The following is a 26,329-nucleotide window of genomic DNA, read 5'->3' as shown; positions in this document are numbered from 1 at the left end:
TAAGGTGAGCCTCCTGGTGTTTGTACGAGAGTGAGGCTGTTTGCGGAGGTACATTTGAGGGTGCAGAGAGGTAGGAGGTCTAAAGGGTTATTAACTCAGAAGCTTTATCTAGAAACAGTCGCCTGCACATAGGCTCACAGCCAAGACTAGAGGGGTCCAGATTGGACTGGGGCCTCACAAGACTCTCCATTAGGAGGTCCAGGCTGCCAGGAAGGGCTCAACTGATCTTTTCCTGAGCTTGGGCTCGAAACCTGTCCCCTCCAGCATCTTAGTCTCCAGCCCCAGGGCCAGCAGAGTCTGCCTTTCAGCTGGTAGTCCCATGACACAGCAGGAACCCACCTGAGGGGGCAAGGCCAGCAGTTCTCTGGAGATCCCTCCCTCCGGGACAGTCTCGGAGACCATCTGCTCCTGAGGCTGATCCACATCGGCTGGGTCAGCAGTGCAGGGCCAGCAGGCCAATGCGGGCACAAGGCAGAGCAGGCCCCTAAGGCAGCCACCATCTCTCTGAACAGCCTTCCCATTGGAGCTGGCAACCCTGCAGTAGCCCCTTCTGTGGCTCCATCCAGTTCAAAAGAGAATTCTCTACCCTAGGATCCGTCTGGGCCCACCCACCTCCAAAACTCCTAGTGTCCTTTTCTGCAGCGGTATCCAGACCTGCGATGGTGAAGGATTGAGGGGCCCAGGGGAGCAAGGGGCTTCTGGGAGGAGGAGGGGGCCAGAGTCTTTTAGCAACCAACCAGGCTCTTCCTCTTTTAGCCTTGACCGTGACTAGGTCTTTCTGACCTTGACATCACAGGGAGCACAGGGAAAGGGGAGGGTAGAAAAGGCCTTGATCTTCCGGTGGCCAGCGACGGGGAGGGCCGCTCGCCCCCTTGAAGCGCCATCCCCCTTCCCGCCGGAGCCCGCCGCCTCTGTTTACACACAGAGGAGGTGTCGTCTCCAGTCTAGACAGGGGCGCTAATAACGCCCATAAAAGGCGGCCTCTCCAGAGATGTTCTGCAACTCAGCTCCCGCGCTCCGGCGGCTGGCCGCTCCCTCCACCTCCCGCGCCCCGCCCTCGTCCGAAACCTCGGCTGGGCCTGCGGGCGGCCTTGGGGAGGGGGCGACCCAGAAGGTTTCCAGAGGTCGAGAACCCTCGCCCGACACCCTTCGGAACCTCCTCCTTCTCCAAAGGTAAGTGGACGCTTTTCTCTCCCACTACCACCTGCCTCAAGAACCGACTGCCCCTACTCTCATCTGCCCCCATCCCCGCCCCAGGCTGGACGCCCGAGCTGGAGAAGTAGCTGGGTAGATCCCAGGCAGATCTCAGCCCCTCCTCAGAGCTGCCTTGGCCAGAGGCCCTGATCAAGCCAGCGGGCCGGGCAGAGGGGTGGGGGCCCTCAAGGTAGTCCTCACTCCCTACTCAGCTTGGAGGCCCGCGAAGACCAGGCCCAGAGCTCCCACTTACATTACAAGCGGCTGTGGGTGTGGCATTTGAGGAGGTTTTTTTTTTTTTTTAACTTGGTCCCCACACCTTTCCTAACACTCAGTAATTCACTAGGCGGAGGAGATCCTCTGCTGGCGGAGGGGGGAAATGTCAGAGCCGGAGAACTGTTTAACTGTTAGCGCGCCGAAAGGACAGAGAAAACGGGCCGAATGGCCATTTAGGGACCATCAGGTGGAGGTGGAGAAATGGTCTCCTTGATGACCTGGTCTGACAGCCCCCACCCCACATCATTTTCTGATTTGCATCGGCCTAGGGTCTCGTGGTGGGCGGGGGCCAGAGGAACGCCGGCGGTTTGGAGGAGGTAAGGACACTGCTGACCCCAGGGCGGTTGCTTGAACCTTAAAGCCTGGCTTGGCCTTCCTCATTCCAACAATCATCCAAGCCGTCACTCCACAAGCTACAGAAGCTCTGGGAAGCAGCATTTTCGGAAAGGGGTCTCCCAATTTTCTCCTTAAATTCTAGGCATCTTCAGGGAGGGGCTGGGAGCCGAGTCCGTGGGCTGAGACCCCGAACCTGTGGAACGATGAAAGAGACTAACTAAGCCTTCCACGCCCACTCTTTTCCCTCTTCAGAACTGGACAATGATCCCGTCCGAAGCCTGTGTTGCCCCTCCAAAGAAGGGAAAAAGAGAAGGCTAAGTGGTCTGATAAAGGGTCGGATAGAGGCCCAGACCAAACGGCCGCTTTTCATCTCCCCTCCCCCTGCCAGCCCAGCTCCTGCTCACATCCCTTCGGGGACACTTGGCCTGCCTCATTTGCATAAGCGGCAGAACCGCTTTCTGCAAACTAGACAGTGACCTTGAACTGGGCCGCCGTATCCTCCCACTGCCCAAGGAAAAAGCCATTGGTGCTCAGAATAATTCTGACCTCGGGCGGACCAGGTAGACTGCACGCGGCCGCTCAGAGCTGCTCCGCGGTGGCCTAACCCTCCCGCAGCCCCTTGGCCCTTGCCACCAGAACCCGCGTACATTTTACAATTAACTCCTTCCTCCGGGCTCTCTCGGCTGCCACAAGGAGTCGAGGCCCTGCGCAAAAGCCTGGAGGATGCGGGAGGGATAGAGACACAGAAGGCGTGGGAGAGACACCATGGCATCCTGGTGGATGCGCTGAATGACGCAGACTGCCGCTGGTCTTCAAGGAAAGCCTTGGACTGCATCTTTGACTTCAGTTTTAATTAACCCCTGAGTTAATGAACCGGGCATGGTTGAGCTGGGCCAGCTGCAGCGGTCGCCCCTGGTCCAGGGACCCGCAGGCAGGCGACCCTTTCTAGTCTTGTGATTTGATGAATGTGCGGGAGAGTGTGAACGCACGGACCGCGATGGCTCCGCGGTTCTGAGCCTCCTCTGGGTCAACTGTAGTTTTGCTTACCGGCAGTGAAGTGCGGGCGGACCAGACCCAGGCTGGACGTAGCTGGCCCCCGCCTGGGGCTGCAACCCCCTTCAGTCTGCTCACCCATTCCCAGCCCACTCCCAGCTCTCATCAAGGCTGGGATTAGATTTGAAGCTTCACACCCGAGCCTCCCGTCGGCCCCGGGGACCCAGGCTGGGAGCGGCGCTGGAGGCCTATTTGTCCGAGTTTGGTTAAGCCAGGGCGCTGAGCTGTTCATCCGCGAGGTACCTCAAAAGTCGACTGAGCCGCGGTGGTGTACAGAAAGGCTGGGCACTTAGATTGCCCGGGTCCTAGGCAGGATCCTGGAGACCCCTAGGTTCACACTGGACGCAGAACACTGGGGATGCTAATTTAGCTGACAGGTCTAGGCAGCTGTCTGAGAAGACGCTGCACGGAGAGAAGGGGGCTTGGGGAAAATGACTGCTTCTAACGCAGCCTATTGGACTCGGTAAAAATGTATTTCTGGGAAAAGGAAGCCCTCACCCCATCCCCATTTTCCCCGTGTTACATCTGCCGCCCTGTGGCCGCAGGTCTGCGCGCTCAGCGGCCTGGCCCTGGAGGTCAGCGAGCAGAGCTCTGGGCCTGAGATCTGCGAGTTGGGTAAGGATGAGAAGAAACTGAGACCCTCTTTCTAGGGACCCCCTTCTAGGATATTGGAGTCACCTAGGAGAGGAAAATGAATGGGGAGAAACCTCCTCCCCTCCCCCCAAAGGCTAGCGATTACTTGGCGGTGCCCGGCATCCGCCGCCTCAACAATAGCGGCTGAGCGCGGAGGCCTGGAGAGCCGGGGCGGAGACCTCGCTGACAGCCGCAGTGTTCAGATTGAAAATAGCAACAATACCAAACGTCACACCTTGTTCATCTTTATGAGCAAAATAACCCTCAAATGCATTTTTTTAAAAGTCAGTTTTCAGCGGATTTCGTTAGAGCATCTTAAAAAGGGGGAATAAAGAAGATGGTAGAGATGGTGTGATGAGACTTGCCGCGGAGGGATGCTTCTCTCTGCAGCCGCGCTGCCCCTTGATCAATTAGGCACCGAAAGGCCAATCCAGGCTGAGTATCCTGCGCACTGCTCGGCGCCCTAAGGCTCTCGTGGTGGCTGAAGGTGTCTTGGCGGGGCTGGCATCCCACCGCTTGGCCTCGGTTCGGTCATTAGGGCCGGGCGCGGGGCGTGCTCCTGGGGGCGGGAAGGGCCGGGCCGGCAGTCTGGCGGGCCAGGGCGTGGAGGAAGAACCAGCCAAACTGGGCAAGGGGCGGGCGCGGTGCCGAGAGCTGTGAGCTGCTGCAAGGGGGCCGGGCGGCGCCCGCGGGCACACAGTTCTGTTGGAGTAGAAAGCTATAGTTTGGGATATGAAATCGCCCCGGGAGCGGTGGAATTCGAAGAATCTGCGTTTCTCTGCTTCGCGTCCTGCCGCGGAGAGAGGCGAGGGGAGAGAGAAAAAGAGGGAGATGGGAATCTTGTCTGCTTCGGTCTGTTTTGAAGCTTCGTCTTATTCTCAGACATTTAACTTTCACATACTTGGGTTTCTTTCTCTCAGAATCTCTCGGACACTCTCGGTCTCTCCAATTTCATCTAACTCTTCTTCCGGTGTTCCCTCGTATTTAGCTATTCGCTGAACTATTTCTCTAACCTTGCATTAATTACAGCCGTGTGTGTAGAAGCCCGACATAATCACATAGAAACCCGAAGATTTTGCCTGCTGGACCCCAAAACGCCTAGTTTTGGAGGTTATTTGTTCTAGTTTTTTTTGTTTGTTTTTTTTTCATTTTAATCCGCTTGGCTGTGTTCTGTGGAAGTAGTTAAGACCAGATTATGGTTTCGCAAATGTAGATTAAAGTCGCCAACAGCCAGGCGTAGAGTTCTCAGCCTGCTCGCGAAGGAGCTGCTGAGGTTTGCATTGTAAATACAGTGTTAAACCCCCAACAAGACAATTCTCCCGGGTTCTTTCCCTCATTCCCAGCCCACCTCAGGAGGTAGCTGTTGTCTTGTGGTCCCAGGGGCAGACTGGGCCGGTTCTGGGATGTGGATCTTCTCCGCAGTGGGAATCAGGCGCCTCTCAGGCCGCCCAAGCCCTGCCCGGAGGCCCAGAGCCTCTTGGTGCAAAGACTCCGGGGACCATCAGCAGCCCCTCAGTCAGCCAGAAGTCGAAGCAGATGAGTTAATGAGTCCCCGAGATTTCCAAGAACAAGGACGCAGATCCGCCTGAGCTGGTCACTTCCTTTTTCTGATTCTCCTGCCTGCCTTCCACATCCCTTCTCTAACAGTGAGGTTGAGTGTCAGGCTGTGGTGACTGGTCTTTAGGAAAAGACCCACCATTATCAAATATCCCTGAGCCCTTCCAGAAGGAGAGGACCCCAAGGGTCTCCCCCAAATTCTGGAGGAGAAAGAGCTGGTGCAGACGAGTGCAGCAGCAGCAGATCTGGGAAAGGCAGCCGCAGGGAAACCTGTCCTTACCCCACTTCGCCTCTACTGTAAATAAACCCCGAGCCAAAGGGCTCATCCGTCTCCTTAAACAGCCAGTAAACTTTATATGACACAATATCTAATAGTAATTTATTGGGGAGATATTGTAAATTCCAACGGTTTTAGTTAATAAAGGAGCTAATTAAAGAGGGACGGGCTGTGCTTGGCCAGCTGTTGGCGACAAGATAATACATCTGGGGGGGTGTAGGGTGCAGGGGTATGTATGGCCGGTGTTTTTGGTGTGGCTTGTTTCCTCTCTTCCTCTTGCCCCGTGTTGACCGATCGCCTCGCTCTCTGCCTTAGGTTTTATATGATTTTCTGAAAACCAGGATCCAGCGAATAAACTGCCCCCCTCCCTCAGTTCTCTTCCCCACCCAGGATTGGGGAAGGTGGAAGTTGGAGTTGGCTGGGTTGGGGAGTGGGGGGGGATCCGATGTCCCCACTCCTCCCCCTGGCGGCGGCGCCCACGTGAGCTGGGCGGCCAATGGGTGGCCGGTGCAGGTTTAACTATGTTTAATGTCAGATAGCAATAAAGTAGAAGCAGCCGGTCGGGCCCCGCGGAAATGGGCGAGCATAATCTCCTGAATCCTGGGTTTGTGGGGCCGCTGGTGAACATCCATACGGGAGACACCTTCTACTTCCCCAACTTCCGTGCATCCGGGGCGCAGCTGCCTGGGCTGCCTTCGCTGTCCTACCCGCGCCGCGACAACGTGTGCTCGCTGCCCTGGCCGTCTGCGGAGCCGTGCAATGGCTACCCGCAGCCCTATCTCGGCAGCCCAGTGTCACTCAACCCGCCCTTTGGCCGCACGTGCGAGCTGGCGCGAGTGGAGGACAGCAAGGGTTACTACCGGGAGCCTTGCGCAGAGGGCGGCGGCGGGGGCCTGAAGCGCGAGGACCGTGGGCGAGACCCGGGCCCGGGGGCTGGGCCAGGGGCTGCATTGCTCCCGCTCGAACCGTCGGGGCCGCCTGCGCTCGGCTTCAAGTACGACTACGCGGCGGGTGGCGGCGGTGGCGACGGCGGCGCGGGACCCCCGCACGACCCTCCCTCTTGCCAGTCGCTGGAATCTGACTCCAGTTCTTCCTTGCTCAACGAGGGCAACAAGGGCGCCGGTGCCGGCGACCCCAGCAGTTTGGTGTCGCCGTTGAATCCCGGCGGCGGGCTCTCAGCCAGCGGTAAGGATCCCAGCCCACTCGTGAGGCACACTCAGGACGGGACATCTTACCAAGGCAGGCAGGGTGGGACTAAACTAGGACCACCTGGGGTGACAGAATGTGTGGCAAGGAAGCGCTTCTTTAAAAAAGAAGTGTGGGTGTGGGGGGGGAGCCCTATAAACATGTAAATATCCCCATAAAAGAGACAGAGAGATTCCCCTTTTTCCCTGCCGGCGGCTGGAGGGGTAACACATTTGAGAGAAGGGGAATCCTGATGCCGCTTTCCTCAGGCCCGAGGGTGAGGAACAGCGGGACACCCTGGCCCCTGTTCTCCCAGTTGAAATGCCAGTGGACACGGGTCACCCTTTGCCACTTGCCCATTTGTGTTCTAACTGCTCAGGAACCAGGAAATGAGGGAGAAGGAAAGAGGGTAGAGGTTTTGAGCTAGCGACATAGAAGGTCTAGGAACACTGTTCCAGGAGGGTAGAGTTGAGGAAGCACTGGGAAGGGGTGAGAGGGGAAAAAGAGTGATGAAGATGGGGTAAGCTATGAGGATGGGGCTCTGGACAGAAGAGGCTACGGGGTGCCTGGCAGAGAGGAGAAGGGAGAGGATGGGCCTAGCGTCCCACTTGCAGCCACGGTGGAAAGGGTTGGGAAAAGGCTGAGGGCACAGAGCTGGTCACCCCTTGGCCCTCTGGCCAACTGTGTGGTTCGTCTCCACCCAGGCGCGCCCTGGTACCCGATTCACAGCCGTTCACGGAAGAAGCGCAAGCCCTATTCGAAGTTGCAGCTGGCGGAGCTGGAGGGCGAGTTTCTGGTGAATGAGTTCATCACACGCCAGCGCCGGAGGGAACTCTCGGACCGCTTGAATCTTAGTGACCAGCAGGTCAAGATCTGGTTTCAGAACCGGAGAATGAAAAAGAAAAGACTTCTGTTGAGGGAGCAAGCCCTCTCCTTCTTTTAGGGGGCGGGGAGCCCGGCACCAGCCCCAGACTGAGCTTAGCCCCGGCAGAAAGCAAGAGGGGGCACCGCCTGGGACACCGACCCCGCTTAGAACGCCAGGCATCTCTGGCGGGCCCTTCTTGGACGTCGTCTTGTCTGTTTTGTTCGTGGTTCCCTCTCACACACACCCCCTGCAGACCCTGCCAGGTCCCAGAGAGAAAGGAAGAAAGTCAGCCAGGAAGAGAGGAGGCCCACAGCTGCAGAAAGTGGCAGGGGCAGGGTAGGCAGGGTGGCTGAAGAGGGGCTGGTTTATGTGAGGTGGCACTGGGGCGCTACACCTCCAGCTGAGGATCTGAGCAGCCACGGCCCAAGCGACCCCTTCCTACACGTCCCTTCCCTGGTCTCAAGGCTCTGCCTGCAGGAGCCAGCCAGGGTGGGGCACCGGAACCAAGGGCTCCTTAAACTGGTGGTTGGTGGGTGTAGGAGAGGTTAGGGCTCAAGAAAGGGAACGAAGAATAAGTAGAGAGAGCGGAAGGGGTGTAGAGTAGCTCGGAGAGGACAGGGGAAAATGGAGAACCAAAGAGGAAGTTCGGTTTAAGAGAACAGAGGATGGTCAGCAAGGCCCCACTTGGCTCTGTTTGGGTCCTCCAGGCCTGGACACCCAGCGGGCCAGGGCGTTTGGCAGATCAGGCTTCCGACAAGCGGACCTCCAGCCTTACGTTCCCTCTGGGGCAGAATGCCCGGACCGTCTCCTGGTCCCAGGCCTCAGAACCCCTTGCCCACCCGGGACGAACATCCGCTCACAGGTGTGCTGCCATCCGCTCTTCCCGCCGCCTGGGCGGCTGCGCACCGGAAGCGGCCAACGGGGAAAATTGAGAGCAGAGCGGACACAGCCTCCAGTGCACTAGCCGCCCCAGGGACCCCCACCTGGCCCTCCGGTAAGCCCAAGAGGCTGTGGAAGGGGCAGTGGAGCGCGGGATTGGTTGGCCGGGAGAATTCCTGGCAGCCGTGGCGGCCGCTTACTCTCCCTTCTCCGCTGGCGTTCATGGTCACGGCCGGAGGCTGGACCAACGTAATTTACGATGCGGGAGGAGAATTCGCCCTTAAAGGGGCTACTGGTCGCTGAGGCCCCGTTCAGCCCCGGTTTCCCAGGCTGGTGACAATGAAGGAGGGGGCCGCTGCAGCCCCCCACCCACCTTCTTTCTCTCTTTTCCCCACCCCTACTTCACCCGCCCCCCAACGTCGCCCTTTGTCTCAGGCCAGGCTGCCTCCACCTCCTGGCCAGCGAGCCCGCTGGAGTACAAGGACAGTACCAGAAAGGGCTGGAAGCCAGAAAGTGGCTTCTTGGAGTGTGAAGACCTTTTATCCATAAGCCCTTTAAACTCCAGCTCCAGCCCTGGGCTGGCTTCAGAGAGGCCAGCAGTGAAGAAGTAGGCTGCCCCCCAGTAGCAGAGCCACAGGGGTGAGGGCTGATGGGAGTGAAGCCCAGTCTGCACAGTATGAAACTGGACTGCTGGCTTAGAGGACTTCTTGCCTGGGGAGGATCTTGGTAACCCACTATCCTCTGAGCACAGAGCTTCAAGACCCTGTAGGATCATGCAGAAGCACAGGCAAGAACATCCCCACACCTGAGCCCAGCACACCCCTAGGCATACCCTACTCTCTGTCCTGTACTTGCAGGCAGGCAGCTTCATAGCCAATATAACCCTGCAGAGTGGAGATACAATCACATACCCTCACACCCATCTGGCACCTGACATACTTTCCCACTCACATTTGCTCCACCCATGAACAAGTTCTCCCTAATCACCACCACTCCAGCCGCCCACACTGTCCCCTGGGGGCTGGTCCTGGGTATGAGGCAATCTGCTTGGCCTGGTCATCCATTGTACCCCTTCATGTAGCTCCCCTTTGCGACCTTCTGGACTCTGGGGTGTTGGATTCGAGCTCCACCACCCCAGCATGACTCCCACAGCCTAATAGAGATGAGAGACCAGAACACCCCAAAAGGGGTGGGGGGACAAAGATATGCAATATTCTCTTCCTGTTGCTTTAAACTTGACTTTTGTGAGCTTCTCTGTCAAAGTGTGTCCTGTTCTATGTGTCTGTCGCTAGTACCTAGTGTGGTCCCTGTGGCTAGTCACCCTCCCCAGCTCTGTAGTGTGCCCTCCTATTCAAATGTCTGTCTTTAGCACGTTTTCCCTTTATATAGTCCTTGTACAGAGTTGCTTCATGGTATTAATATTAATAATAATAATTAAAATATAAATGTATGACGACGTGATTTTTTAGAAAAAAAATTTAATTGGTTTCCCACACATGGTTTCCACTGCCCAGAAAATGATAGCCCCAGCCTCCTGGCTGTTCCCCCACTTTATTTTCTCCAGTCCAGGTGAATAATAAAAATAATAAATGTGTAATAATAAAGGAAGAGCGGTTGCAGAGGCAACAAAAATATATGAGCAACCAAGGTCTGTTGATGAGCCGCCATCCTCCTTTCCCAAGCAATTACTCGCAGAGAGAAAATTGGGGGGCAGTGGATTGGGGGCAGGAGGGGAAGTTCTGAGGAATAAAATACTGTAGAGAGAGGGGAGAAGACTAGCTTCAGAGCCAGAAAAGGAAGTTTATGCAGTGAAGCCCAGTAGCAATGTGGGCAGGTTAAACTGGGACTGGGGGGCAGTGAGAACCCACTTTGGAGGCTGGGGTAGGGGGAGTTAGCAGGTCCTCAGCCCTAACCCATGGTTCTAATCCTGTAGCTTTGCTCTGAGGGGCTATTTTGTGCACTGCAAGACAACTGGGTAGGGGGCTAGAGATCCCTTGGAGCTAATGAGATAGGCTCTATCTTTCAAAGCCAGCTACCCCTGCCAGACCATGCTAGTGAGATGCCCAAGTCCAGGCCAGTTGCCAAGTCCTCAATGCACTCTTGAGCCCCCCACACCTCCACCTGCCTCTTCTTTCCCAACTGGAAGCCCTCCCTCTGCCTCTATCCTCTGTTTCCTGAGTTCACCCTTTTTGCTACCTGGCTTCCGTCACTGTTTCTCCTCCAAATTCCTCCTCCACTCTCCAGATCTGCTCAAGAACACCAGGGCCCTTCCCAGACCCCAGCCTCTGAGCCACACCCCCTGCCCTGAAACCTTTCTTTTTCTCTCTCCCTCCCATTCCTTAGCCCTGCAACTAGGGAACCTAGTAAATTTAAACCAAAGCCCATTCTCCCTTCACCCCTAATCCCAAACTGTTCTGTGCAGCTGGGGAAGTAGGGAGTGGGCAGGAAGGAGATGGGAAGCCTTGAGAGTACTCCTACAAATGGCTTCACAGAGTGCAGGCAAGACTGGATGCTGGGTGTGGGACACCTTCTGGCAGTCTTGAGCTGGGGGAGGGTCCTGGTGACTGGGAGAGGGGAGTCAGAGCCCCAGTGAATCCAGGTCAGAGGCTATGTGTTTCTTGAGGTGGGTCAGCAAAAGAAGCAGGAAGAATCAGTGGTGGTAGCATTCCTGGCTAAAAAAGGGAGAATTTTAGGGGCCCATGAGTAGTTAGTTGGCCCTTTATTTATTCCAGGAGATACTCCCAACTTGATGCAAGGTACCTTGTTGAGTTGTCTACCAGGCCCTTAGATTCAGTAACTGAGGGAGCTGTTGGAGAAGGAAAGACACTACAGCCTCCTCCCTCTAGCTGAAAATAAGTCTTTGGGTCTCATGGCTAAAGAAGAGGTCATGGTTGGAGCTGTCACCCTCATATTCAGAGCAAGGCTGGATCTGGGAGAGGATTACATCTATTTTGTAACTTTTTGCTTTATTTAAGCCCCCAAACTACAATTTAATCCACTGACTTTAACACAAAGCACCCTGTGTGTCACTAACTAGGTCCTGAAAAGCAAAGAAACGGGGAGAATTATCTGGATGATTTAGGTACAAAATAACTCTGCTGTCGTGAGTAAACTTGTATCATACAAATGAGTTGTTTACTTGGCCCTGATTATCCACACAGTTGTTCTTCTCAGCTCTGACCAGCATAGACCAGCTAGGTTATTTAAAGCCACTATTGAGCGGGCAGGAGACCCGCCCGGCAGCCCGGGTTCTGAGGATGCTAATGAAGCCGGAAACCCGGCCAGATCAATGGCTCAGACCTGGAGCGGAGCAGAGACGCCCGGCCCGATCCGCTAACAAAGCAAACCCTAGGGACCTTAGGCTCCGGTCAGGCCAGAGCCCCCACCCACCCAACCCGCCGTGTCCAGGAAAACAGGAGCGCCTTTTAGACCCCTCCCAAGCGGAAAACGCACCCCGGAGGCCCCAGCCCTCTCCGCGCTACGGACACGTGGAAATCCCACAGTAATGCAGCGCGGAGATGGTCTGCAGGCCGGGTGAGCCGAGCCTTAGGCCACAGCGGCCGCCCTTGTATGTCTGCCTTGGTCAGTACCGTGTTGCCGGTTTTCCGCAGAGCAGCCTGAAGCCCCCGCCTGCTGCCCCGGTTGCTTGCGCTCCCCCCACGGCTGTGGGGCCGCGCTGCGCTCGGGCGGCTGCTCCAGGGGAGGCCTCCGAGACAAAGGCGCGTCGGCGGCTGATGGATGACGTGGGCGCTAGGTCCACCCCCACCCCACTTCTGGAGCAATCTGAGCTCTGGCCCGCTGCATAGGGCTCGAGGGCCAGGGCCCGATGCCCTGCCAGTCCTGGCTCCAGCCCCGGGAGGATGAAAGCCGGAGCCGGAGCCCTGGCATAAGCGCGTGGCTCCTGGCCCAACTGCGCTGGCCGCTCTGCTCGCCGCCTGCGGCCTCCAGGCCCAACGAAAGACTGGATGACCCCTGCTGGCCGGAGCAGCGGAGGCGGCCACCGGGCGACTCAGACCCGCCCAGCAGCTCTTCGCTGCGCAACCCTGGCCTCCAGCCCCATGATTTTGTGGGAGCCCTCGAAGAGCAGCCGGCGTCAGAGGCACCGCCGGGGCTGTGGGACCAGGCTTTTGTCCGAAGTCACTTCCCTCTGTCCCGCACGCCGCGTCCCCCTTGCAGAGGCCCGCCGCCTGCTTCTCACCGCCGCTGCTCAGCCCCGAAGGTTCATAAGGCCTGCGACGCCCGATGGAGCCTGGCACAGCAGCAGAACTGGGCTTCCAGGAGACCAAACACAGGGGAACTCTGTGTGTAGCCAGTCTGATTCAGCATGTTGCCGGTGGGTGATTTCTTCTCTGAGCCTGAGACGGCTTCCGGCTTCCTGGGGACTCAGAGACTAGCCTTCACTTTGTCAGTTTCCCTGAAGTGAAGTGGAAAACTTCCTTCAAGGACAGCTCTGTGCGGTGGCACCCACAGGCAGTCCTAGCTCAGAAAGCTCCCTATGAAAGGCGTGTAACCCACAAAGGAAGCGGGAAAAGATGTTCCATAAAATGCACACGGAGTAGGTGATGCCGCCATGGCCAGTCTATTGAAAAACACTTCAAAAGGCACAGATAACTATATTACATGTAAATTCTGCATGTGAAAAATACATTTCTCTAAATATATATATATATATATATATATATATACACACAGAGAGAGAGAGAGAGAGGCGCTTTTAAATATCGCATGGGAAAGCAATCTACTGGGGAAAAGATTACATACAGCATATATATCTACCATATGCAAACATTCATTTACCTATTTATACAAACAGTATACTTGGATTTATCATACACAGGAACTGTATTTGCTACTTAGCTAAAAACATGTATTTAACTGCATGTGCTCATACACTCCAATCGGAAAACCATGCATGAAAAATGCATCCAGATATATCTCCACATAAAATATTGCATGGAAAATACATATTATTATTTGTACACGAAATATGTATCTACCCAATGTATGAAAAATATATTTTGTAAACTACATCCACATACGTGGCGTGCTTGTACCAAACACATGAATTCATTCTCTGGGTTAGTATATTATTGTATTGATAACACACATTTCCCTGGTGATGATAAAAAACAGTAGCAAGGAAGAAGTTTAGGCACTGACAATGACAATCTCCATCATTTGTGCCTCTTTCCTGTCTTTCTGTATATCTTTTAAAGCCCTTTTCATTATTTCCATCTTTTAAAGCCCTCTTCTGTGTCTACATGCATTATTTATATAAGTGGGGTCTCCTTTCTCCATTTCCCCCTTGTATCTCCTATCTGAAGTTGGGGGCTATATTTAGAGGGGTGAGGTGTGTGAAGAAATGTGGGGCTGCCTTATGCCTGTATGGGCATATTCTTCTAAACCTAATATGAAGATAATCTATTCTACACCGCAGATTAGGAATGGGGTGCCTCTCGCAGCAGCCTGAAGTGTTGTAAGAGGCAGATTGAATCCTGATCTTGCGCTGGGTGCTTAGGGCTCTTGGAGGCCCCACCAGCTAAGGTCTGTTCCAAATTTCATTATTTTAATTCTGAGTCAAGGGAGCAGCATGAAGCAAAGACTGAACCTTGGGTTTTATGTCTCTTAAACCTAGGAGAAACCCCTACTTCCCTATAGTCAGCCAGAGCAGCCAAAGCTCCTGGCCTACTCAGCTCCTGTGCCCATGTTTAACCCACCAGGTCTACACAAGCAGCAGTAAAAGGAGATCCCATAATTAAAGCTTTCCTCTAGAAGACCTACTCCCAATGCTTTTTGAGGGCCACTAATAAACTAAAGCTTTTTGGGGCACTGAGCTAACTCTCTTTTGACCTGCTAAAAATTAGTATCACTTGAGTCTTTCCTTAGCAGCTAAAACTCAGGACTTCTTGATGCATGTCTATGGAAAAATTCCTTGAAAGACAGTGCAGTCACAACCAGCAAAGATATTGTTTATGAGTGGATGAGTTCTGTGTAGACGCGGCCATATTTTACTATCCAAAGGAATCAATTAATTAGCGCCTCACCAGTCCCCCCGCCGGCGGCTGCTTGACAGCGCGAGCTCGGCTCAGCGAACACGGCTGGGATAGATGCGCACAGCCCGTTTGCTGGTCTTGTTAACAACCCTCATCATAAAGATGGAGATGATAAGGAGCGGGAAGAAGTCCCGGCAGCTAATTGGGGTGCTCCCGAGGGCCCAGCCCGGCAGTCTTGGGGCAACTGCCCTAGCACCCGCTCCTGCTTATCCAGTGTTCTCCCCCTTTTGGAGCGTTCGTATTATAACCCAGAACCCAGTAATTCCCTCTCTCTCCCTTCTCTGAATTTTCATTTTTTTTTCTTCCATGAGCCCCAAATTGAGATTTTTTAAAAATTCGAAGTGCATAAACCTCTGTCTGTCCAGGAACTCCTGCCTTGCCCAGTGCCCAGTTTGATCGCACGGCCGCCTGGCTCCTCTCCCTGCATTTCTCTGCGTGGTTCCCTTTCATCTCTGTCTGGCGTGCTCCTTGTCCCTCCTTTGGCTCGCTCTCAGCCGGCTTCGTGGTTGCTTTTTCTACCAGGTCGGTACTGGCTCTGGCCCCAATGAGCTTGTTAAAAAACAAAACAAAACAAAAAAAATACAAACACTCCCTAGTTATCTTGTGGCAGAGTGAACACCCCAGATAAGTCAGACCCAATGAAAATAAAATTTAAAAAAACCTTGGGTGTAATTGCTGGTTTGGGTTGCAGCACTTAATTTTGTTTATTCTCACCAATGTGCATACTTAATGGAGAGATATTGATATTAAAGGGCAGGGGGGAATTAATTTTACTTTTATAGTCATCTATTAAGAGCAGAAGATGATCTGAGTCTCCTTTAAAGGGACCGAAAAAAGGAGGAGGAGAGGAGAAGAATGGGAGGGGGAAGGGAGAAATATGACTGAAGGGGAACAAAGATGCCCGCAGAAACAATGTAACACTAGACACAACTATAAAGTCTGGGAATGTAAGAAGGCAGGTTCTCTCTGCTACCCCCATTTGGAATCCTGTCCCCTGCACTTCCTGCTGAAATCCCTACCCTGACTACACAGCAGTATTCAAGGAAGAATTCATGCAATTATCCGGATAATTGTAGGGGGAGAGAGAGAAAGTATTTTCCCTTTTATTATCTGACTCTTTCTTGTGCCTGTACAGAGAAGGAAGGTTGGGTGTGTATAGGGTGTAGAGGACAAGGAGGTGCCAGGGTCTCCCAGTATCACCCTACTCCCCCATAAAATGATCCTAGGCAGAAACTAACAGATTCTGAGACATACTCAAGACAGGACAAGAGATTTTGAAGGCCTTACAGTGCTCCAGTTTCATTTTCCAGTATAATTGCTTGGCTTTACTTTGTTTGTCTGCATAGACCTGCCTCCTCTACTATTGTAAGCAGATAATAGATAATTATAGGGGTGTCAATAATATTATTTTATAGCCACACAAGATATGATTAGAGTTAATGTCGGAGGCTCTGTTGGAGCCTGAGAGGCAGCAAGAGGCCATGGAGTGCAAGATAGAGAGTCCCTGGTAATTTTTCTCTTTCCTATTTTTATGTGTGGATCTCTAGAAACCTCTAATTCTGTAAATTTTCTTCTTGTCTGTCTTAAGGATAATCTCTAGGATTTTAGGGCTGAAAGCTTAGAGAAAGAAAGACAAATAACAAGTTTCAACTTGAATGCCCCCCCTTACTCTCTGAAACAGTGGAGTCTGCTCTCTCTCTATCCCTCTACATAGATGGGTTCATCCTCAGTCCAAGACCACCAGGCTCACAGGGACTTGATAGGTAATACCAGTGAGGGGAAAATAGGGTCGTATGAAAACCAAGTTCACTGTCATCTCCAAATGGGCATGGGGTCCAGAGTGAAGGCCCCTTTGACCCCAAATTGGCTTTCTTTCCTGGAGCCTCCTCCCCAGGGACACCTGGGTGGAGGCAGAAGCCAGGCTAGGGCTGTGATGATCAGTTGGGGAAGAAGCTTGAAAATACATTGCTCATTTTTGGGATTCAAGAGACCAGAAGGCTGTGACAGTGAAACAGAGAGAGAGAGAGAGAGAGACTGAGATAGAGGCAGTGACAGAGAGCCAGAGGAGACAGATTGGAGGGAAACCATGAAACCGCTAGGGCAGTGTAAAAAAAATGAGTGAAAGAGGCAGGAAGAACAGCAGCGGATGAAAGGATAAAAATAAAGAGTCCAAAATGGAAGAAAACTAAGGACAAAAAGAAATGGAAAGAAGAAGGAAGATTGTGGAAGAGAAAGAGGTGGAGGGAGGGATGCAGAAGCGAGGCCCCCTGGTTGCTTTCCGCACAGCTCGGCTGCCTGCTGCAGTCTGGGTGGGCGGGTGGCGCCATGACAAAGTGAAGGTCAAGTTAGCATCCTACCTTATAAGGAAACCGTCGGTCCTCCATTTCAGCCTTTCTCTCTGCCAGGACGTGGCCATGGCATTTCTGGTCTTGTAAACACCGGTCTCTTTGGAGCTCTAAAAAAAATAAAGACCCCCCTCCTTCCTTTATTGGGGGTGAGCTCGGCGGGTTGGGGGAGGCGGCCGAGGAGAGAAGTCAGCTAATGAAGACTCCAGGAAACTTTTCGCTCCTTTTCTCTCCGTCTAGCTCCGCTCCCCGCCAGCTGGCTCCGCTCTCTTCCTCCCCCCTCCCTATGCTTCTTCTTCTTTCTTTCTTTCTTCCCCCCCCCTCTCTCTGTATCTCTCGGTCTTCCCTATCTCTCCTCACTGGCGGTAACTCTGGGCTAGGTCTCCCTCATCTCTCCCACTGCAGACTTCTAAATCGGTTCCATCCCACCGCCAGGCGCAGCAGGACGTAAGAATTCGAGAGAAAATTAAACGTCCTAAAGAAAAGTTCATGTACAGCTTACATGTCTGAATGTTACCTTTCCATCCGAAAACAAGGCCGGTACGCTCGGTAAGGAGGAGGATACGAGAGGCAGCTGGGCCGGGAGGGCTGGGGCGGTCCAAGTCCGGGATTTATTTATTTCTCAGATCCGGAGGCAGAACGAAACGGAAAGAAGCAGGGAAGCGAGAGAGAAGCGGGTTCGATCTGCAACTAGCAAAGAAGGAGGTTGCAGTCGGTGGGGTTGGCAGCACAGCGCGCCCGCGCGAGGACCCCGCGCTCGGGCCGCGCTCCGCGGGCGCTGAGCCGGCCCGCAGAGGCCTGGGGTGCGGAGAAATCGGCATATGAGATAATTGTTGGTCAGAAAGGGGCCGGGGGAGGGGGGGGATGGACGCAGAGGTGGAGCGACGCCGGGAGAGACCGAGGGTAAGGCGGTGACGCAGCCGGTCGGCGAGACAGAAAGTGAGCTTCCGAGCGGCGGCTGGCGGCAGTCGCCGGCAGGCAGCGGGCCGGCGCCAGTTGGAAGGAGCCGAAACTGGGATCCTTCCCTTCTCTTGGGTAGCCCTGGGGTGAGAAAGAGACCGACACGGAGAGAAGTGGGTGTGGGGGTGTCTGAGGAGGACTCACCTCCTGTCCCCGGAACCTCGCAGCTAGTTTTCGCCTCCTCTGCGCGCGCGGAGCTGTTTTTCAGGCCTAATCATGGCTTTTGTAATTGGAATTCTAATGGTAAGGGAAGCGAGGGATGTTTAGAGGTTTTTGGTTAAATCTGATGACCCACATGTCCCTGATTGTTGTCGCCTCTACTCTCCACAACTGAAAAACTGCCCTCTGGGTTCAGCCCCCTCCCACTTTCCTACCTGAGTGAGGGCATTAAGGGGCTACTAGGGACCTGAGACTGCCCATGCCACCTGAAGTGTGCAGCAGCCAGGAGCTAAAGGGGTGGTCAGTGGAGCTCCCAGGCCTCAATGCCTGGCACCCTCCCACCGGTGTTCTGATAAGGAAAGGCAAAGGGGGAGGATTTGATTATTTCTCTTGGTGTTAAAGGATCCTGGCTTTCCAAACAGCTTCTGACCTCAGGATGTAAGGTGATAAGCACCTCCCCAGCAGACATGTAATCTGGGCAAAGTGCCACTTAAATCCAACTGCTTGGGCTTGAGAGGCTGAGAGGGTGGCCCAGGTGGGGACATTTGCTGCCAGGAGGCCCCCAGGAGGAAGAGAAGGGCTCTCTTTGACAGTATCTAGAGTTCCATGGAGAATGTTTTTACAGGTCAAAATGAACTGGGGGTGCCTCATCCACCCTGGGAAGGGGAGCTGTCTCACCCTCTAGGAAAGACAGACAGCCAGATTTTGCCCTCCAAAAATGTGCTTCATGCCTTTGACAGAAAACTGGCAGCCTCAAGGGAGATTTAGGGATTTGCAGGGAGTGAGGCAGAGGCTGGGGTGTGATATTCAGGGTGGGTGGGGGAATCTGAGGGGGCAAGATTGGGAAGATAACATCCAAATCCATGTTCTCAGAGAAGCCAAACACACACAATGGGCCTCAATATTGAAAAACACCAGATGATCTACTTCGAAGGGACATAAACAGGCCAAGCGGATGCAGGTTAATAAAACCTGCAAAAGCCCAGACAGGAACACTTAAAATGCCCCAGAAACAAAGCACACCATGACAAATTTCTACCCAACACACAAGTACACGCACCAGAATGTTCCCAGACACACAGAGACCTTCCCCACCTCAGCCCACCCATCCTTGGACACTCAGGTGTACCTGCCCACCGCCAAGATCACACACAAATCAGTGCCTTCTCCTAAACCTACCCCCAGAAACTGCTGGGGGGGGGCAAGGGGCAGGAGCCCCACTGCACAGAACACCTCACAGAGCCTGGCCCATGTCTCCTGAGCTTCACTAATGTACGATCCATACCCGGAGATAAAAGTCTAGACAATAGATGGCTGTTTATGGCAACGAGGCTCTCCAAGTTTGGGGCTAGGCGATAAATCTCTGGCAAATCTTCCTGTAACTCAACTTCTGGCTGTAGAGCACCGCTGAGACCACAGAGAGGAACACAACAAAATGGGGGAGATGGCTTCCCCACTGGGGCCAGCGCAGGCCACCACATTTGCCCCACTCATGCCAAGCAGTGGGTCCGTGGTGTGAAAGCTTTCAGATGAAGCTTCAGAACACAGCCAAGAGTCAGGGATCCCAGCTACCCACCCTGGCTTCCCGGCTCCGAAAATCAGTGTGAAATGTCAGGCTGATGGCAGAGCTTAGAGGCTGGGCCAGGCTCACAAACCTTTCTTGCAGGAGGCAAAGGGTCTTTTTTGTTGGTGACCGGAATCTTCTAGCTGTGTGTCACCTGAATTTTTTCACCACACACCTCCCTCCTCTCTCTCCCTCCGTCTGTCTCTCTCTCCCTCCCTCTCTCTCTCTCTCTCCTTTTCCTTTTTGGATTGATGGGCTGTCCACTTTTGCATTTTCGACCCAGGCGTCTGATTACAAGTAAAGAGCCACTGAAGTTGATCTCATAAAAATGCCGCGAGCTCACTTTGATCAGTGCGGACTGGATCCGAGAGCCTAAGTAGGCGCTAAAGCCAGGGAATGGCGGCTCCGGCCAACCCAGCCCCTCTGGCCACAGGGAGGCTGGAGATCCGGGTGGCCCAGTGTTGCAAGATGGCCCAGAAAAAGTATTTTCTGTGCTGCTGCGACTGGGTTTAGGAACTGAGGCCTAGTAGTGGCGGCTTCATTTCCAGACTGTTTTTAAGGCATTTCCTTCATTTTAGAGCATTTGGCAAGGGGGGCAGTGAAACTAGCTCGTAAAATGGGTCTTTTATGGGGAGAAATGGGGTTGCATAGTTAGCCTCCTGGGATAATCCCTCTGAGGAGGAAGCTAGGTGGGGCCACAGGGGTGGAAGAGCTGCCCCACCCCCACCCTGTTCATAGGCCCTAAGAACTTTGGAGCAGGGTCCACCTGATTAGATGCCTGACTTGGGACCTTGGGCTTGGAGCAGAGGTCAGAGCTGAGGAGAGATGGGGAACTGTGAACCGGCAGCTCCCGCCCCCTTTAAGTTCTCTGGCTGGGGGTGAGGGGTGTCCCGGGTGCAGGATAAACTGCTGGCCTGAAAATCTCAAAGCACACTAAAGGGATTATTAATTGTATCGATAATGTTCCAAGAGAGAAAAATATACACAAAAAGGTACAAGCAGATTTCTAATGAAGGCTTGTCTTCGCCACCCTAGCCGAGGCACCGCTGAGGGTGTCCCTTCATGGGACTGTCTCCACTTGTTTTTTGATTGACTCCAAAAAGGGCTGAACTCACAGCCCTAGCCGGCCATGCTCTAACGGGCCCCTTTCTTCCCCCAGGGTTTTCCTCCTAGCTCATGGTCTATGGCATGAGATCCTTTCGCTACCACAGTTTGTTCCCTAGGACCCAGAACAGGGGAAAGAGGCAGGCAAGCAGCAAGGCGGCCCCAGCACTGAGAGCAAGAGGCTGCACTGGGAGCCCTCCAGCTTGGATTTGGGAGACACTGCCCCCTTCTGAAGCCACCCCTGCTGCAAGAGGGAAGGGCTCTGGAGTTGATGACCCTGGCCACACTAATGCAGCAGCCGCCCAGACCACAGCTGACTGCTAGATGCAAGGCAGACAGGCAGTGTGACTGAGGCAACCAAGAGCCTATAGGGTGGGCAGGATGACCCTGCCATTGCGGATTTCAGGTGAAGGCAAGACTCCAGGTGGGTGGAAAGGCCTGAGGTGCTCACAAGGTGGAAAATTTTAAAAAGTCTCCACTCTAAAGAATGGAGTCTGCCTGGGCTGTTGCTTGGGAATTTGGGAACACAAATGGGTCTCATGTTGGGAGAGGCATTGTGGCCCTGGCCGAGAAGCATCTGTGAGAGGGTACAACCTGGTGCGGGCAGCTCAGCTGATAGCTTCAGGGTGGCCTAGACTCAGGCCCAGCAGGGAGGCCGCCACCCCACACCATGGGCATTTTTGCCAATCATCACCTCACTGACCTCAGCGGGCCAGGGCCTTCTCTCCCTGACCCTAGCAGCAACCACCGGCTGCTAAGATTTTTTTTTAAGTTGTTGAAAAATTACAAGTTAGACACAAAGTAAAAGAAAAAAGTCTTAAACTTTGTGCCTTACTTTTGGGGAGGGGGAATACTACTTCCCAGAAGCCTCTGTTGAGAGACCCGAGTTTCCTGGACATCAAATCCTTTGACATTCTTTCTTGCCTTTCTTTTCTGTTTCAAAGAAATAGAGCCGCCGCTGGCAGTTCCTTGCAGCCCGCCGCCCGCAGCCCGCCTGGCTCACTTTTATGGTGGCCCTGGAATAAACTTTGGTGGTCAAATTCAAGTGCTCAGGCCCAGAGCTGTCTCCTCATAGACAGCCCCCCCCCATCGTCAGCCCCAGCGGGGCAGAATTCACCTTGGGGGCTTGGGCCCCGATTGCCTTAGAAGCCAGGAGGGGGAAGGAAGCGGGGCCTTGGAGGGAAAATGGGGAAATCAGGAGCTGAGACTGTGGGCCCTAACCCAAACTTCAGCAGGAGATGGGGGTACCGCTCACTTCCCTTTGCAATTCCTATCACTGCTTGGGGAGCATTTTGCCTCCAATAAACTCTAGTTTAATGAGGTCAGTGTGAACCCCATAAAACCCACAATCCATGGTTCCCCACCATTATAATTAAAAAATGCAATCCCCCCTTTCCCTATAAAATGGGCTAAACAAAAGAGGAAAAGCAACAGTTTTTCTTCTCTAGGCTCCTTCCTGACTGAGAAGTCCCGCATTACAGTCTAGTTCCTTTTTCGCCCACAGTTCAGATCTGGCCGAGATTAAAGGGCTTGAGAAGCAGCACCCGACACTGAGTGGGCAGAGGGGTGCTGGAGATCTATCCTTGGTTAATCCAGAGCCGCTCTGAGGCAACCACTCCAAACACGGAACCCATGTCCCAGGAGAACTCCACCCTACTTATTGTTCTAAAGGCAGAGCAAGTTTGGAAGGCAGAAAGGTTAAGGAGAAGTGGATTTTGGGGGGCTATGTTTGGAGGCAAAATACTATTTTTTGTGTCCTCCCCATCTGGTTTTTGGGCCTCAGCACACTCTCCTGCTTTGGTAAGGAAAATCAAACTCAAATCACTTTTTGAAAAGTGGAAACCAATGCTAACCAAGTTAGGGGTGTAGAGAGGGTTGGGGTGATTTCTAGATTTCCCGGAGAGCACAGTGGGCTGAGTCCTTGGGAGCTTCAGTTCCTCCCCCTCTTCCCAAACAAATCATGCCCCGGTGGTACCTTCTTGGATCCAAGGTTGCTTTCCACTCATGCTGGTTGCTCTGGCCCCTTAGACCCAGTCTAGAACCTTTCAATAAAGTAATTTGTCATTTGTGCATCTGTGTCCTGTGGTCCCGAGAGGTATGGAAGGGGAGAGGAAAGGTGGAACCGTCAGCCCCTTAGGCTACAGCCATCAAGTAGGCTACCAGACTTGAAGGAGAGCAGGACAGGGCTGATAAATAGGCAAGAGTCACTGCAGAAGCCTGGCTACAGCTCCAGGTAGCCAGGACAGGGGGGCTTCCACTAGGGAGTGGACCCTCCCCTGCGTACCTAGAGCCCGCACATCTCTTCCATTGCCCTACTAGTCTATCCTGAGACCCAGCCCTGGCCTCGCTGCCCACCTCGCAGCCCACAAATCATACAAGGGTGAGAGTCCCAGTGCCCCCACCATCTCCTTCCTGGGCCTGGACACAGGGTTCTTTTTCAGTTTCCTGACCAAGGTTACGGCACCATCGTGGTGCAGTGGTTAAAGTGCTCAGCTGCCAGCTAAATGGTCGGCAGTTTGAACCCACCAGCTACTCTGTGGGAGAAAGATGTGGCAGTCTGCTTCCATAAGGATACAGCCTTGAAAACCTTATGGGACAGTTCTACTCTGTCTTATAGAGTCGCTAGGAGTTGGAATCAACTCAATGTCAATGGGCTTTATTTTGGGGGTTTTGACCGAGCTTGAGCTCTCAACCCAGAGGGCTCTGACAGAAAAGATACATGGCTCTCATTCGCAAATCTTTTTCTTTGGGGTTTGGGATTTAAAAATGCACAGTGGATGTAGCTTTCTGCACATTGATTGACAATAAAGGCAAGCATGAAATATTCACCCAGGGCCACTCTCTCATACTAAATATTTAACACAACATTAGAGAAGGTTTTTCCCAGACTTCACCAGGCACCGGCTGGGCGGCTGGCGCACTGCTTACCACTGGTTTATGACTAATTCGGAGTCCCTAGCCGGCAGCAGCACAGCGAGCCAGGCAAAGTTGGGATACTGGCTTGCAGCTGGGCGGGCTCACCTTGGGGAAACTTCAGATACTCTTCCCGGGGAGTCTCCTCCAAGGGGAAGAGAATCTTGACACCCAGCCCCTGCCAAGAGAAGAACCGACTTCTTCCAACTCTTGCAAACAGGCACTGACCCATTTGCGGGTTGGAGGGGTAAGAGTCCCTGAGACTTGAGGGGGGCGGGATTCACTCCTCTGGTGGAAGCAGGCAGAGAGAAAGAAGTCCTCCCTCCACACCAGTCAGATTCGGCTGATCTCTGGGAGGAGGCACGACACCCCCCCATATGTGAGAGCCCATCTCCTTCCCCCAATCCTGGGGAAAAAAAAAAAAGAAGAAGAGCAGCAGCTAAGAAAAAATACAATTACCCCCTCCCAGCCGCCGCCCCCGCCCACCCCACCTCCCACCCCACCCCAACTCTCTCTCTCCTCCTTTCCTCGCTCTGTGGAATGGAGAGGAGGGGAGTGACGAGAGAAAAACGAATACAAATCTGCAATTGATTTTCATAATGTTTCTGCGGTGTTTGCAAACCAATCGCCTGAACGTCCCCGATCTTACCTAAGAGAGAACCCCTCCTACGTCTGCGAAGTGCTCGGAACTGATATATGACAATATCTACTTTGGATCACGTGCTCGGGGGAGAGAGACTAAGACGGATAACGCGTCATCTCGCCTTCCCAAATTTTCCCCCCTCGCTAGACCGGGTCCAAAATCTCCATCCGGAGCCGGCAGGAGAGGGGAACGATGTTCAACTCGGTCAACCTGGGCAACTTCTGCTCGCCGTCGCGCAAGGAGAGGGGCGCTGATTTCGGCGAGCGGGGGAGCTGCGCCTCCAACCTCTATCTGCCCAGTTGCACTTACTACGTGCCCGAGTTCTCCACGGTCTCCTCCTTCCTGCCCCAGGCCCCCTCTCGTCAGATCTCCTATCCCTACTCGGCCCAAGTGCCCCCGGTCCGGGAGGTCTCCTACGGCCTGGAGCCCTCTGGCAAGTGGCACCACCGGAACAGCTACTCCTCCTGCTATGCGGCGGCCGACGAGCTCATGCACCGGGAGTGCCTGCCTCCTTCCACCGTCACCGAGATCCTCATGAAAAACGAAGGATCCTACGGCGGCCACCACCACCCCAGCGCCCCGCACGCAGCCCCCGCCGGCTTCTACTCCTCAGTCAACAAGAACAGCGTCCTGCCTCAAGCCTTTGACCGCTTCTTCGACAACGCCTACTGCGGCGGCGACGCGCCCGCCGAGCCCCCCTGCCCGGGCAAGGGCGAGACCAAGGGGGAGCCCGAAGCGCCTCCAGCCTCGGGACTGGCGTCCCGGGCGGAGGTGGGTGCGGAGGCCGAGGAGGAGAACACGAATCCCAGCTCGTCCGGTTCAGCCCATTCGGCCGCCAAGGAGCCGGCTAAGGGAGCCGCCCCCAGTAGGTAGCAGCGGCCGGGGAGCAGGCGGGCAGCGAGGGTGGGAGGGAGGGCGAGAGTAGGGGGGAGGCGAGGGGAGTGGGGACGGCCTCATGTTTTGGGTCAGTCCGATTTTATGTGGAGTTTTATAAGCATTCAAAGGATTTTATTATAACCTACAAAGCCCTCTCTCCCAACGACTCGACTTTTTACGATGGAGAAGAGGTGGGGAGGGAGGGAAAAGGGCTCTTTGGAAAAGCCGGGTGAACCCCCTCCCCCGTTATCTCTCTCGGTCTGTGAAATTTTTAAAAGCGCCACCATCGCGGGTGATATTAACTTTGATCGTGAACTTAGAGGAGCCTTTAAAGAAGGATGGGGAGCCGGACTGCCGGGGGTGGGAGGGAGGGGAGGGGTGGAGGGGGAGAAAGGGGAGGGCGAGGGAGAGACACCGGGCAACCCACAGAGGGGGAGAGGTGGGGAACAGAGGCAGTGAAGCAGGACCTGAGACCGGAGAGGAGAGCCAGGGCCGCTCTGCTGCTTTGAAAAACTGTTTTTGAAAATGTTCAAACTATGTGTCCGAGGGTTCTGGAACAGAAACGCGAGCAGCCAGGGTCGGCGGCAGCAGGGCAACAGGGTCAAGCGACTCAGGGCTGCATTCTCCTTCGGCCTGGAGTCGCCGCGTTTCTCCCAGGTCCAGGGCTGGGAGAAGGGCTCAGCGCTGGCCCGGCCGGGCAGCGTGGAAGGCGCGGCCCGGTGCGCAGCCCGGGGAACCAGAGCCCCGGGAGTGGCTCTAGGGTGTCTTTGGCGTCTGCTCCCTTGCTTCCTCCTTGCCTCCCCACTGCTCTTGCCCCATCATCCTTCTTCGCGCCTATTCTCCGCGATCCCCCCAGATTTCTGGAGGAGGGAACAGTGGGTAAGAGCCACTAGGAGAGAAGAGCGGGAAGGGGCAGAGGGCCGCCGCCGCGCAGGCAGGGGGCCCACGGGGACGCACGTGGTCCTGGCTGCCTTGCCTTCTCCCCCAGACCCCGTTTCGCCTTGAGGAGGGGGAGCGGGTCCCCAGAAACCCGGGACTGGGATAAGCTAGAGCTAGCAGGGTGATCGCAGCTTCCCCTGGCGCCGTGGACCCGCGCGAGGAGAGCCGGCTTGGCCTGGCGGGAGGGCTGGGAGAAGGGCCGCTGAGCGCTCAGCGGGCTGAGGTCGCCCGGGTCTCACGTGTCTCTCTCCCCCTCTCCTCGCACTTGCCCCCTCCCCCCTCCAGACGCCCCCCGCACCCGCAAGAAGCGCTGCCCTTATTCAAAATTCCAGATCCGGGAACTGGAGCGAGAGTTTTTCTTCAACGTGTATATCAACAAAGAGAAGCGGCTGCAGCTGTCCCGGATGCTGAACCTGACTGACCGACAAGTGAAAATTTGGTTTCAGAACAGAAGGATGAAAGAAAAAAAACTGAGCAGAGACCGGCTGCAGTATTTCTCGGGAAATCCTCTGCTGTAA

General features: G+C 54.4%; 2 protein-coding genes across 2 annotated transcripts; both read left to right on the top strand.

Moving 5' to 3' along the window:
• Positions 1-5,901: 5,901 nt before the first annotated feature.
• HOXC12 (homeobox C12) lies at positions 5,902-7,454 on the top strand. Its single transcript, XM_007949493.1, has 2 exons — positions 5,902-6,511; positions 7,216-7,454. Exons 1-2 carry the CDS (start codon positions 5,902-5,904, stop codon positions 7,452-7,454), a joined length of 849 nt encoding a protein of 282 aa, XP_007947684.1.
• A 16,734-nt stretch (positions 7,455-24,188) lies between these two features.
• HOXC11 (homeobox C11) lies at positions 24,189-26,329 on the top strand. Its single transcript, XM_007949492.2, has 2 exons — positions 24,189-24,861; positions 26,097-26,329. Exons 1-2 carry the CDS (start codon positions 24,189-24,191, stop codon positions 26,327-26,329), a joined length of 906 nt encoding a protein of 301 aa, XP_007947683.1.

This window comes from Orycteropus afer, unplaced genomic scaffold (assembly GCF_000298275.1).
Source record: "Orycteropus afer afer isolate SDZICR_OR568_19922 unplaced genomic scaffold, OryAfe1.0 scaffold00247, whole genome shotgun sequence".
Classification (NCBI taxonomy): Eukaryota; Metazoa; Chordata; class Mammalia; order Tubulidentata; family Orycteropodidae; genus Orycteropus; species Orycteropus afer.
Note: the sequence above shows the minus strand (reverse complement) of the source record. Positions and strands in the feature narration are given on the sequence as shown.